Source organism: Nomia melanderi, chromosome 11 (genome assembly GCF_051020985.1).
Source record: "Nomia melanderi isolate GNS246 chromosome 11, iyNomMela1, whole genome shotgun sequence".
Classification (NCBI taxonomy): Eukaryota; Metazoa; Arthropoda; class Insecta; order Hymenoptera; family Halictidae; genus Nomia; species Nomia melanderi.
The window spans coordinates 9,417,348-9,430,478 of NC_135009.1; the positions used below are offsets into that span (position 1 = coordinate 9,417,348).

The following is a 13,131-nucleotide window of genomic DNA, read 5'->3' on the forward strand; positions in this document are numbered from 1 at the left end:
GCGCGAAACTGCACCGCGGGATTTTTCTGTTGCGATTTTTTTAATTACGATTCGCCGCGGACGCGAGAGCCAGTTACACCATAAAACGATTTTGTTTCAGATCAAGGGAAAAATGTCGGTCGAGATAAGAGCGGGTCGACCCACGATGCCGACTATACCGCAGTCGAAGAGACCAACGATTTTGGTGTATCCAACAGGTAAGATCGCGAACAAAACGTCAAACTTTTTCTTCAAGTTCAGGATGAATTTCGCGAGCACTTGTTCACATTCTTTCCCATCAAATGGAAAATATAGAATCACACTGTGGTAATATATTTTTGAGATATCCTATACATTCGTTTCAAATAAAGCTTCAAGAAATACGTCAATTAAATTACATTCGACATTAATATATTACTGTTAATGCTGCAATAAAGCCCATAATGAAGTCAATATTTAAAAGCGAGATAACTCGTACGATTCGTAACAAAACTTCGCTGCGGTGTCAGCACATATTTCCGGGCACCACCATGATCGATGCAACGTAGAGAATCGAGGAAGCGGGTAGCTGCAGGTACGTTATATTATTCGTACAATGCAGACATTCCGGATCGGTGAAATTTAATCCGAGATAAGAGGGTTGGTATTTCGCGGTATTCAACGAACTTCGCGCGTTCGATAATTACAACCAGATCACCGGGAAACTAATTTCACGTGACAGGAAGGCACAGAGATTGTACTTTGTTTTCCAGTAACCCCGGAGAGTATCATTATCCCGATAGTGTCGTGCATTCTGGGATTTCCATTATTGGCGTTAATGGTGATCTGTTGTCTAAGGAGGCGGGCAAAGCTCGCGAGGGAACGAGCCAGAAGGAGGAACTGTGATCTGGATCACGGCGCACTGAGCCTCGTTCGTTTCAGTCCTGTCCATCGCTTGGGTGAGTTTCAAAGAGTAACGTCGTCTCCCGGCGATTAATAAACATTGAATGAAGTCCCCGACCGTGACTAAATAAATTAACTTTTACGCGAGTTCCGGGAAAGAAACTTTCCGGATCAGATTTCGCGCGTGCCTGTCCTACAAACTTCGAAAAGCGCGCGTATTCTCATTCCGAAAGAGGCAGTCGGTTTACCTGAGACGTGGCGAGTTTAAAATCGTAATGAAAATATGAGCATCTTGGAGGGAAAGGCTTCCCTGTGGAGAGATTCTGAAACGAGAACGGAAAGGGGTCGCGGGACATTTATATTTGAGTACCCCCGCCCTCATTAACAACCGCAACCGTGGTCTCTCCTTTCTACCGTGATACACTGAATACGTGCATCTTCGTGCGCTCGAATACGTACAAATTCATAGGCGCGGTCATACAGTTTCGTAAATGGAATATATACGTGTAGTACGTGTTCATCTGTACGCGCGTACACGGATACGCGGAAGCACAAGCCGCGATATACACGTGTAAAGGGAGCAGAAGAGGCATTAAACTGGATTGGATGTCGGCCTGAATATCCCGGTTCATGCACCGATTCCGGAGTACTTTAAATTCGGACGTAATTCGTGTGTTCATACACGGGTTAAGATATCATTCGATAGAACTGTTTAATCTTCACTCGAAGCGTTTGGAAAACAAACGACGGAGGCGCTGGAACTTTTATCGGTTTGTAGTAAATTTTGATTATCTGTGTTTTCCGCGCTTCATATCTCATGTTCCGTGTGACAGTTTAGATATAACGATCTTTAAATGACCGTCGACACGATGGTGCCGTTCTCGTGATGTTCGCCGATAAATAAAATTGCGGTGTTTTGTAGTCGGTTGTGAGTTTGATTAACGAGGGTTACACTCGAACAGAAATGGGGGAGAAAGGAAATTGTAGATAATGTTTACACGTATAAATCGTAAAACGGATTCCGATAGCGTGCAATTCATAAATCCGCTGTTCTGAAGGTGTCTGAACTAAAATGCATACCCATTATTTTATTATCCCGTCAAGCGCAGCGTCTAAAGAGGATTTAGGTAAAAGTTTTTAACACGATTTGTTGCTTGATTTCGTCTCTAGAGGCGATAGAGTTTTCTCGGAACCGGCGCGGTTCATTTTTTCTTATTGCACAATCATTCTGTCACCGCTGCTACTGTTGCATACTCAATGTAGAGTTTAATTGAAGTTCCGCCAAAAGCTGAAAGGTACGCGCATTTGAACAGCATCAGGAAGAAAGATTAGCGAACCGTAGAAATGACTTGTAGAGCGATCAGTGCTCGCCATGCACTAATCTGCATCGAAATGCGTTTTTTCCTGTATTCCAATTAATTCGTCGGAGCTAAGGGCAGACGCTGCTAATCGTGTTTATACCAAATTTACATACGTGCAGCTTCGTCGCAGCTCTTGAAACGGCTCTCGATGCAAAAGCATGAATAAAGTAAATAATTAATATCGTAATCCGCATGTAGCTGAATTTAAATGAAATTTGCTCTGCAAGCCTGGCAATGTATACTTGAGTACATTCTGCATTAAACTATGTTTAAACCATTATATTGGATTAACACCTTCGAATATTATACGTATACGTTCTTTATACATGTTGGAGTTCAATTAGTATTTTTGCTAGTAACATTCTCGCGCTTCTACTCGCGGGTTTGCTTGATGATTCGAATTCTCATTAACACAATATAGAGCGTTAAGTTATATTTCACGGACCATTACAATTTAATTTGTATGTAACAGTGGGAATTGATCGTCCAACGAGAGCGGTATCGTTAAGAAGCGATCGAGAATCTCGGACATTCCCATCCCTGGAATTGGATACGGTGGTCGAGGAGAGATCGGATCCTGAACAGAGTACTGCACTAGAACTTAGCAGTCCAGATTAGCATCCAGCTTTGGTACCGCCCAGGTTGAATCTTTGCACACCTCTTTATTGTAAATCCTCTTTATCTGTAGTCGCAAACATTTTTGAATGATCCAACAGAAGTATGTATACACACTGTAAGAAACTAGTTTTCCTTCTGCTGGTCTATTATTACCGACAGAAATTTCTATGTTGACATATGCTCTGAACAGTTCCTACATTGCCGACCCCGGATCACGTTCTATCAGAAATCAATAATTTTATGTAAAAAGGACACCCTTTTCTAATCATTATTTTTCTTATTTTTCAGGTCTCCTCGACCATCGAAATCGGCGGTACCATTGCCTGTAGATCACAGCCCATTATGGACGGCTTTGACACACGCTAATTCCGTGTCTTCTGTTCTCGGAGATACCTAGCAGCACGTTGAAGAGGGCGGCTACATCGAAGCACTAGTCCTCGACTTACCAATCATCTACTAAAATAAAGAACGAATCAACGTGTCTTGTTCGATTTCAAGACCGCGAACTTGTACCGCGAAAAGTGCCATAACGTGAACCAGTTTCAAAAAATACACACGTTTAAAAGAAAACTATAGAACTCTATGAACGAGTCTCACGTACGTAACAGAAGCTACGGGAAACTAAATTTTTTACCGGTATACTTGTATAGCACGCTACAGCCATTCCGCTTTTTACATGAGGAAAGTTGCTTAAGGGGATAATATACGTGAACACTACTAATGTAAATACTAATTTATTAACATCATGTACAATAAAAAAATCAAAGTGTATAAATAATAAAGCATTATAAACAGTATTGCATATTCAAGTTTACTCTCCAGTTTATAAATGAAGTTGTCATCATATACATATAAAGTATAGACTAATGTAGTAGTATTTATCTTTATGTAATTGAACTTTATTAATCCTTATAATTTAATGTTCATTCATGAAGTTCTTCTGCATTACATAACTTTCATTCGGGTAAACTATGTATTCATTCGTACTTTTCCCACACATACAACTTTCAAGGCTATAACACAAAAAATTGAGTAAATTACATAATGACTTTCTAATTTCCTAAAAGCCAGGTGTCGCTCGTCCCTTTTTAGCGGCTTTTTTCAGTTTATTTATTTTCTTTTCCTTTTTTCTTTTCATAATATTTTCTTGCCGTTTCTCCTGTCTTTCTCGAATCTTTTTCTGAACACTTTCCATCCTTGATTCCCATTTCTTTGCACTATGTTTCTTTTTGTGTTCCATTCTGTTTATTGTTCGTTTAAGTAACTCAGGATCATCTTTCACCTATAAAAGCAAGACATTATTGGATTTTACATACACCAATATAAAACATTAAATAATACAGACTTATACATATTTCTTTATTCACCTTTTCTCCACTAGCTTTTGCTAATACAGAATTCCATGCATGTTTCTCTTTTAATTCTTGTGCTTTTTCTGCTTCACCCGACTGTTCTAATTCCTTCAATTTCTCCTTTTTCTGTTTCAGTTGAAGTAAAATTTTCTTTGGATCCTTCACATTTTTGGGTGGCTTCTTTTTAGTTCCAATTTCAGAAAAGTCAAACTTGCTAAACACCATTTTGCCTTCTGAATTGAAAATTGGTTTTGGTCTTGGTATTTTTGGTACTTCACCATCTTCATTTTTAATTTTAGATCCTCCAATTGCATTCTGTTCTGTCTTCACTAATTTCCTTTGCATTACACGTTCTTCTCTCTTAGAAATTTTCTTCATTTTATTTTTTAAATTTTTCTTTAATTGTTTATCTTTGTAGCCTAACCTTTTCACATTTTTCAATCCTTGAAGTTTAGCATGTAGTTCTTCAAATGTATTTGCTCTCTTTGCTTTCCCAACAGAATTTGGGAAAACTTTAGCTTTAATGTAAAATACAATAAAAATTGGAATAACAAAGAATATATGTATTGTATAAATATTTTGAAAGACCTACCTTTTGACTTAACATCTGTATTATGTGTTACTAATTCACTGTTTTCATCTGAAACTGATAAACAAATCTTCTATCACAGATGCAAACATCATAAACATTTTTACAGTCTACTTTTTTATGTTTTTACCTAGTTTCGATACAGGTAACGGTGTTTTTGAAAATATATTCGTGATAAATTGATTTTCTTGTTGTAGTAGTCGTTTGACAAGAGTCACGTCAAATGGTTTTGACATTTTTAACTGCATATTTCTCAAAAAACACGTGTAGCACAGTGAACTAAATAAAATGGATTTACACAAAACAGCGACACGTTTCTAACTTTCCGAAACTAAAAAGTATGTATTATAGGTTAGAAATTATATTCTACTGCGCAAACTCATAAACAACAGAGATTTGAAATCTTTTTAATTATTACAAAATTATATTATATTGTGATTCAACTTAAACATTAACAATATTGCTTTTAGCACCTTTAATTTACATATTATTCTTTATATATAATTATGAATATGATAAAAATATCTGTAACGCCATCTACTAACAAAATATATTAGTTAAAAGCATTATACATTTAAGTCTTAGAAAATTAAATTACAATTAATTATACTAATAATAGCTATTGCATTAAATTGGATTTAATTAAATTGATTTAGGCTTATTCAGGAAATACACATTTATTTTTAAAAAGGGATTTATTGTACTTCTTGCATTTATATTTTGTTACGTCTTATAAAGTCTTTAAGAAAGTGTACAATGCAATTCTTGAATGTGCGTTATTTACAAATTCTTATAACACTGAAAAGCTCTAAATTAACATTACAAATATTACACATAATGAAGATTCATTTACATTAAAAGTGCTTGTTCAGCTAATACATGTAATCTTAATACAATAAGGGTCTTCCCATTCCACAAATATTTATCAAATTTTTTTTCAACTACAGCTGCTTGTTCAGCTGATTCAAAATATATGTGGCAATACCTTAGTCCAATGTTAGGTATGTGGAATATCTGAGATGTCGCTATTGGCTTATATTCATCAAAAAAGGATAATATCTCAGGTGATCCCAATTCAGGATGAACATTAGCTATAATAACTTCTTGAGCTGGAATAATGTGTGGAGTCTTTTGAGCATATTTATGGTTTGTAAACCTTTGATTATTACAAATCAAAGATGGAATTTCATTTTCATTAAAATAATCTTCTATTGTACTTGAGCTGTTATCAAGACATTCTACAGAAATTGGGGTGCTTGATGTTGATCTTTCCGATTGTTTTGACTTTAGCAGTTGTCTCAACGATGAAATTGTCTTAGTAGAACTATTGCCATCACTATTTCTTCTTGACCTAGGTGAAACATTATAATGATAATCTTTATTATCTGTTCTGTTAATGTCTTTGTTCTTTAAATGGTTCTGTTTTAGAAATTTATTAATAGATGAAAAAGCAGAGGAGTCTTCACTTCTTTCTTGCACAGGTTTATGATTTTTAGTAGTAGATTTATTCTTAATTTTCTTTTTGTGTGGTAAAATTTTAATTAATTGATGATTTTTAAGACTGTTAAGACAACGCATAGTGTCTTGTAAATTTTTATATCGTACAAAACATAGTCCAAAAGTGTCACCATGCTGGTCTACAGACACAACTGTACCATAAGAAGAAAATATATTTTTAACTTCATCTGTGGTTAATCCTTTGTTTGGAAAATGTACAAGGTATGAACCATCGTGTTTTTTATCATAAAATTTTTCATGATCCATACTTCTATAAACTATTTCACTGTCTTAGATATATTAAAAATATTTTTGGACCGTTTTCACAATATTTGTTGATAATGAATTCAATGCGTTTGTTGGTTATATTGTTTCAAATGTGATGTATTTCAATTTAATTACTGGACTTTATGAACCACATTTAACCACATACTATTTTTACACGTTAATAGTAATAAAATAATGTATGGTTTTTCAATATACCTATGTAATCAGTCCGCATTACTTGTAAAATTTATAAAACCAAATGCTCCACAACTTGTGTCGTGTCAGTGAGGCTAGAACTGACGCCAAAGACAAAATATAACGTAGATGTCACTCAACTGTCATCTTAATTTAAGAAAGTAAAACGTAACATTGTTAAAAAAAACAGTTGAACAATGATCTATACAACACCAGAAATTATTTTGGAATAGAATTTTCTACGTGTTGAGTGTACTTTGTTTTTACGATATAACGTCATTTTCCTTGTAAAATTAATTATCACGTATTTTAAATAAACGGACAAAAATATAGTTAAAATGACGAATACACTTTGTAGCGAATTTAAACGTTTAGTTTCAAATATCAAAATAATTAATTAGAATGGTAATTGAAAATAACAGTTGATCATTCATATTTTCCCGCCTTATAGAAATGGCCGAACGCGCAGCCATATTTGCAGAACGGACTTGCGCATTAACTCCGCCATAATTTACATTTCTTGAGCACAAAGTCTCCTTGTTTTACTTGCACAGTGGTCAGTAAGGCAATATTACAATTAACTGTTCGGTTTTGACCATTTTTTTACGCAATACCTTGCACAGACGCAACGTAAACTCATACAATTAAATGGTAACGGCGATGGAAAAAAAAGAAGTCGGAGAAATGGGCGGAGTTTGCGCCTGTCGTAATACGAGGTAAAAGACAATTTATTCAAAAGATATTTTCAGAAGAGTCCCATCAGGTTTACAGATGGTATTTTCGAATAATGGTTCCGAAGCATTGCTATTGCAATTTATAGAAATTTGAAAGGTCCGCGATACAGGTTAAGGAAGACGCGAACTACGAAAAGCGACGAGGTCGCGTCGTAAATAAAGTGGATGCGCACGCGGACAATACACGTGTGAGAGAGAGCGAGGGGAACCGATTGGTCGGAAAAAGACGGAAATGTACCGAAGATTCTGATTGGTCGACGGCGGCTGTTATGGCCGCCGATTAGCGCACGCACGCACGCACACTGAGGAAGGACGGTTCGCACACGAACGCACGTACACGCGCGTGCATCAGGAGCGTAGCAGTCGCTCGCGGCCGAGAAGAGTGAAAAGAGCGACAGAAACGGTCGGTCCGCGCGTTGCCTTCTAAGGCGGAGGGAGAGTTGGTGTGTGACGTCGTCCGTGCGCGGATGGCTCGAAGAACGCCGATTTTCCTCAGCTTCGACCAAGTATCCTTGCTGAGCGTCCGAAAGACCAAGTGAAAGGAGTGTGCATGCGGGCCGGCCGCGACGCCGCGACCGTCGACTCAACCGCGTATACGTAAAACCCGACAATCCGTCAAGTTTCAAGCTGCCCGAAGCTGCTGCACCATTTTCATCATTCTCTTAGAGTGTATACCAAAACCCCGGAGAGAAACCGATTATCACGGTGCGTAACCTGGAACGTTCCTGAGCCAAGTTAAGAAAAGATACGAAGAAGCGGCGGTAATAGAAATAAAAAGGATACGAAGGGCATCGAGAGAGGTAGCGGGAGACAGAGATAAAGAACGAACAAGCGAGCGAACCAGCGAACCAGCGAACCAGCGAGCGAGCGAGCGAGCGAGCAGAGACAGAGAAAGAGAGACAGAACGAACGAGAGATAGAAAGAGAGGTAGATATAGAGGAACAGAAAGAGAAAGAGAGAGAACGAGATCAGGAAAGAGAAGCGAAGAGCGAGTTAAAACGCCAAACGAGATACGTAAGAGACAAAGGCCACGGCGGCATAACCTCCAAAGCGATTCGATCGTGCCGCGCGTTTCGTAAATCGTTCCTGCGGTTCGTGGATCGTTTCCAAGCGTTTATTCGATACCCATTATTTACGAGAGATTATATTTTTACAAGTGCATGCCTGCTGCTGCCCGGGGCTTCCATATATGAAGTGTCGCACGAGTGAGTGAGAGAGAAAGAGAGAGACAGAGAGAGAGCACGTGTATGCAACGTATTTTCCTCGAAGGCATACATACACGGGAGTCGTCGTTTTCAAGTGAAAGAGCGGGACGGTTGTTTGTATGGTCGTGTTTTTTCCGCGATACCTGGTATACGATATAGACCAATAGTCCGCGAGTGTTGTCTACTGTGTAAACGAAACCGTTGTTGCCTCGACGACAACGCAGAAAATAGTAAAAGGATAGAGAAAATAGAAGGGGTAAAGAAAGCAAGAAGGAAGATAGGAAAAAGAGAAAGAAGAAGAGGGGGGACAGAAATAGAGAGAGAGACGAGGGAAAAAGAGCCAGCGGATAACACATTCAGCGCTGTAGTCTACGGTTGATGGATGAAACTGGCAGGATGCTGCAACACGGTGGATCAGGTGTTGGTCTGATGGGAGGCAATCAGGGCCAGGGGGCCCAAAATACCGGCGGATACGGAAACATGGGGCCCACAGATGGAACGGCGACCCATGGTCCGGATCCGGCCGGCGAGTCCAGAAAACAGGATATCGGAGAGATTCTTCAGCAGATCATGAATATCACCGATCAGAGCCTAGACGAGGCGCAAGCAAGGTAGATCCTATTCCAGATCCGATCGACCGCCATTTTTTTTAACGCTATAACAACCGGGAACTGCTCGGAATGACCAAATGACCGATACAGATGCTTTCCAATGTTACCTAAAAACAGGTTATCAAAGGATACTTTGTCGCATAGTTTCATTGATAATTATGGAACAGTACTCTTGTCACTTGGGTAATTCCAGCGTTAACTTTAAGAGGATTAAGGGGAAAGTTTCTCCAACTGATCGATTCTAACATATTAAAAGCCATCCGTGTCTCCGAGATACGAATCATTTTTCCTCTGTTAAAAATTGTTTCTCGAAAAAAGCCTCGAAAATACATGTTTACACGCGTGGATAAATTACTCGGTCGCAAACTATACACTGTTCCGGGGTTAATAGCAACGTACCCTTAACGTTGGAAATTACTACGCGTGTTTTCGGTTTTATGTTGCTCGGTAAACTTCCCCAGGCGATGATTTTGCTGCCAGTATTTTCGCAGGGGCTGTTCGAGCTTTTTCACGGCGTTACGTTTGTTAAATACGTTGTTAAGTCGTGGGTGTGCAGGAGAAGCCGTGACAGAAACGGGTTACGTTGATCGCCTTCGAGTATCGGTCGGCACGACTTTGTTACCAGGGTGGGGTGGATGGGCGGGAGGCGGACATTATTTTTACGAGGCCTTTTTTAATATTTTATATCGTCGGTTAAACTGTTCAATGACGGGAGCAGGACGCGTACGTGTATTGGTAATGACAAGCTGTAACGTGGGTTGTACACAAGCGCGCGAGCGAAGCACGGCGATAAGGCCGCGTTTATCTTCGCGTTATTGGTCCATGATCGTTCAACGTTTGCCAAAACGTCGACGCGTCTTACGCGCGAATGCGATTAACGTTATTTTTGGATACACCGTGTGCGTTTCGCCCGGCCGCGAGATTCTCTCAGACGGAAAATTCATCTCTGACGATTTCTCACACGATTTTCTCTTTTCCCAGGAAACACACCCTGAACTGCCATCGAATGAAGCCGGCCCTGTTCTCGGTCCTCTGCGAGATTAAGGAGAAAACAGGTGAGTCCGCCTCTCATTCGTTTAATCCGCCGGTATTCGAGGTGGAGGCGGCGGCGGCAGCACCCGGTGCTCATGTGACCGTGCGTCACAAATTGTACTTCAATATTTACCGGTGCGTGCCACGGCCGCGCGTCCCATAAATTAAGATACGTCGGTCCGCTGAAAATCCGCAGTTTATCTCGCAGCTGCTCGCGCGAACGAATTTTTTTTAAGCGCACGAGCACGAGATAACGAATCGATAAAACGGCGAGATAAAATTTCGCCGGAGATCAGGTTGGCCGAAAATTATTACCCCGGCTTTTAAATTTGTTGTTCGAACAGTGATCCGCGAACCGTTGGTATCGCCTAGTCATCGTCGCCGAAAAGTCACGATAAACGGCTACCGATTAAACAGCCGCCGACGAGATAAGAGGAGGGAAACACTCCATAAAAGTATACGGACGATCACCTCGTAAACTCGCGTGCGCCGGTCGCCGCTGGCCCGCGGAGTCGTTCTAAACAATCCGAGAAATTCCTAGAACAAGAGATCCCTATCTCTAGCCGCCTAGCCGGGGGACCGAAAGGGGCGATAGAGCGAGAGAAAGAGAGAGACAGAGGGAGGGACACGGGAGGCTGTTGATACGTTTTCAGCGTGGCGAGTGCAGGGTCGACCCCTACGCCCATTCGAAACTCGTAAACATAATTTTTATGCGATGTTTGGATTACTTTTACGCGCGGATCAAGAGACCACGAAACGCGCAATTATTTTTCGGGTGCGAGGGGTGGCTTGGCTGGTTGGCTAGCTAGCTGGCTGACTGGCTGGCTGGCTGGCTGGCTGGCTGGCTGGCTCGCTCGCTTGCTATCTAGCTAGCTGGCTGGTTGGTTTGGCTCGGCTTGGCTCGGCTCGGTTCGAACAGACAAGGGGCAAAAGGGGGCTGAGGTGGAGAGAAGGAGGTGTGTGGGTCGGCTACCCCAAAAGTAGTTTCTGCCTGGTCGCTTGATGGGGGTGGTGGGGCCACCACGCCCCTCATGCTAAGCCACCCTCTTTCACGTCGTTCCGCCATAAGTATATGTGTATATCCTACACACATTTTTCTCTCTTTCCCTCTGTTTCTCTTTCTCTCTTCGTCTCTCTTCTTCCCTGTATCTGGTTCCCTTGCTTCCTCCCCGCCGCCGTTGCCGCCACCGCCACCCCTCTCGCCGTCGGCTAGCTAGTCTCCTTTCTCGCGACGAGGGTGGTATTGTGCTGGTCGAGGGTTCGACGTCGACGACATTCCACGAACACCGTCCGTTGTATATGTCCATTCGATAAAAATTCGAAAGGGAGAAGCGCGAACCGTGGTCCCCCATTGTCGCGAAACGATGCTCCTTTTCCTATAGAACGATCCTAAAAAATGGGTCTATCCTTTAAACAGAGCCGCGCTCGAAAAGCTCCTGGTCCTCCATCGGACTCCTCGAGGATTCACCCTTCTATTTTCTATCTTCCGTAGTCCTGCTCGTTCGATCCCCAGGACAACGCGCGAATTCCGCGCGAACACTCGACCCGCTGGGGCGATCCACGCTTGAATGGGCTGAACTTTAATCGCCATCCGCTCGTGAAAAAGAGCCTGTTCCTCCCTCTCGACAGGAAAGAAAGTGAAACGGAGCATCGGAGGGCGGTAAGGAAGGATTTACGTAAACAAAAAAGGCGTCGAAGTGTGATGAGCGCACTCGAGAGGATGAGTCGTTTTAATGGTTCTATATTCTTTATGAGTCTCGCTGCTAAGTATACACGGGCGCGCGTTCATCGCGCCCTGGCACATGGGTCGGTCGGTCGGTCGGTCGGTCGGCTTGGCTGGGTCGTCGAGTGTGCATGTGCGCGCCGCGTAGGTCGGAGACGAGGGTACCGAGAAAAATGTGTAGGGTAACGGAGACTGAGCGACGGGGGATGAAGAGCGGTAGAGAGGGCAAGGCTTGTAGTAGAGTTTATGGGCAATGGCTGACGAGGCAGTGAAAAAGTACTAAAACCAAGAGGAGCAGATAAACGCTATGTTAAGCAGACCGTTTTACCAACCATTTAATATAATCGGCTCTCTCTTTCTCTCCATCGTGCAGCTCGGATGGCTTCAGATCAGGGCCGTCCCGAGTCAGATTTCTCCCCATTCGACATCTTTTTTCCCCGCCGACTCTTCACTCGCTGCCAATAAAAGTCGCGAGCGACAGCTTGCGTTTCCATTACGAACGTTACCCTTAAATCTTATTACGTCAAACTCTGTTTCCGGGCTCGCGCTTTTCCACTTGTCAATTCGCAATTGTGCGATATCTGAAAGCGTTCAACTGACCAACCGATAAACGCGTATCCCTATCTCTTTTTCCATGCGAGAGATTCATTTTTAATGGACCCTCTCCTCTGTCTCTCATTTGAATATCTGGTATTGTGATCGACGGCCTCGAAGCAACAACGATTTGTCACGGTCATTCGGAGCGGCTACTCTTCGGAACGCGCGGTGATCTTCGGGAACCTGTTTCGGACAACCCCGTTTAGACCGATTTCCCATGGGACCGGTGCGGCGGCGGAGAGAGAGGATCCCGGAGGGTAGAACAACGTGAAGGAAACGAAGGGACGCTGGAGAAAGAGGGTAGGCCGAAATCCGCGGGATTTCTCGACCCGCCTTTCTCGGCCAACCCCTAATCCGTTTTTTCTTCTCTCCTACGCTGTCGGGAGATCTTTTCTTCGGATAGTCGTTCACAGCGGTGGTATAATCGCCGAGTCGCACATTGTACCCTAAAAATATTCTTTCCTCGATGGACTAGACTTTTAGAGTCTA

General features: G+C 42.0%; 4 protein-coding genes across 15 annotated transcripts in view; 2 read left to right on the forward strand and 2 right to left on the reverse strand.

Moving 5' to 3' along the window:
* The window catches only part of LOC116430606 (uncharacterized), a 38,095-nt gene extending 34,466 nt beyond the window's left edge, over positions 1-3,629 (forward strand). For 6 of the 7 annotated variants that reach the window (XM_031985014.2, XM_076372329.1, XM_076372324.1 and 3 more), the window contains 5 exons: positions 101-197; positions 732-917; positions 1,971-1,988; positions 2,695-2,863; positions 3,129-3,629. In XM_031985014.2, coding sequence (XP_031840874.2) covers positions 101-197; positions 732-917; positions 1,971-1,988; positions 2,695-2,840 — 447 coding nt within the window. In that variant the 3' untranslated portion in view covers positions 2,841-2,863; positions 3,129-3,629. The remainder of the gene's footprint in view (positions 1-100; positions 198-731; positions 918-1,970; positions 1,989-2,694; positions 2,864-3,128) is intronic. The other variant, XM_076372328.1, reaches the window with a different exon arrangement.
* Surf6 (Surfeit locus protein 6) lies at positions 3,559-5,056 on the reverse strand. The gene is made up of 4 exons (XM_031985006.2): positions 4,912-5,056; positions 4,785-4,838; positions 4,208-4,710; positions 3,559-4,122 (listed from the first exon to the last, which is right to left on the reverse strand). The coding sequence occupies exons 1-4, from the start codon at positions 5,027-5,029 to the stop codon at positions 3,901-3,903; spliced, it is 897 nt and encodes a 298-aa protein (XP_031840866.1). The 5' UTR covers positions 5,030-5,056; the 3' UTR covers positions 3,559-3,900.
* Positions 5,057-5,444: 388 nt separating this feature from the next.
* Positions 5,445-7,025, reverse strand: LOC116430608 (uncharacterized). Its single transcript, XM_031985016.2, has one exon. It carries the CDS (start codon positions 6,543-6,545, stop codon positions 5,631-5,633), a length of 915 nt encoding a protein of 304 aa, XP_031840876.1. The 5' UTR covers positions 6,546-7,025; the 3' UTR covers positions 5,445-5,630.
* Positions 6,376-13,131, forward strand: part of exd (PBX homeobox extradenticle) — a 58,526-nt gene continuing 51,770 nt past the window's right edge. For all 6 annotated transcript variants that reach the window (XR_012999747.1, XM_031985003.2, XM_076372320.1 and 3 more), the window contains exons 1-3: positions 6,376-6,500; positions 7,192-9,290; positions 10,272-10,345. Coding sequence is in view for 5 of the 6 variants with exons in the window: in XM_031985003.2 (XP_031840863.1) it covers positions 9,058-9,290; positions 10,272-10,345 (307 nt within the window). In the remaining variant the exon portion in view is untranslated. The remainder of the gene's footprint in view (positions 6,501-7,191; positions 9,291-10,271; positions 10,346-13,131) is intronic.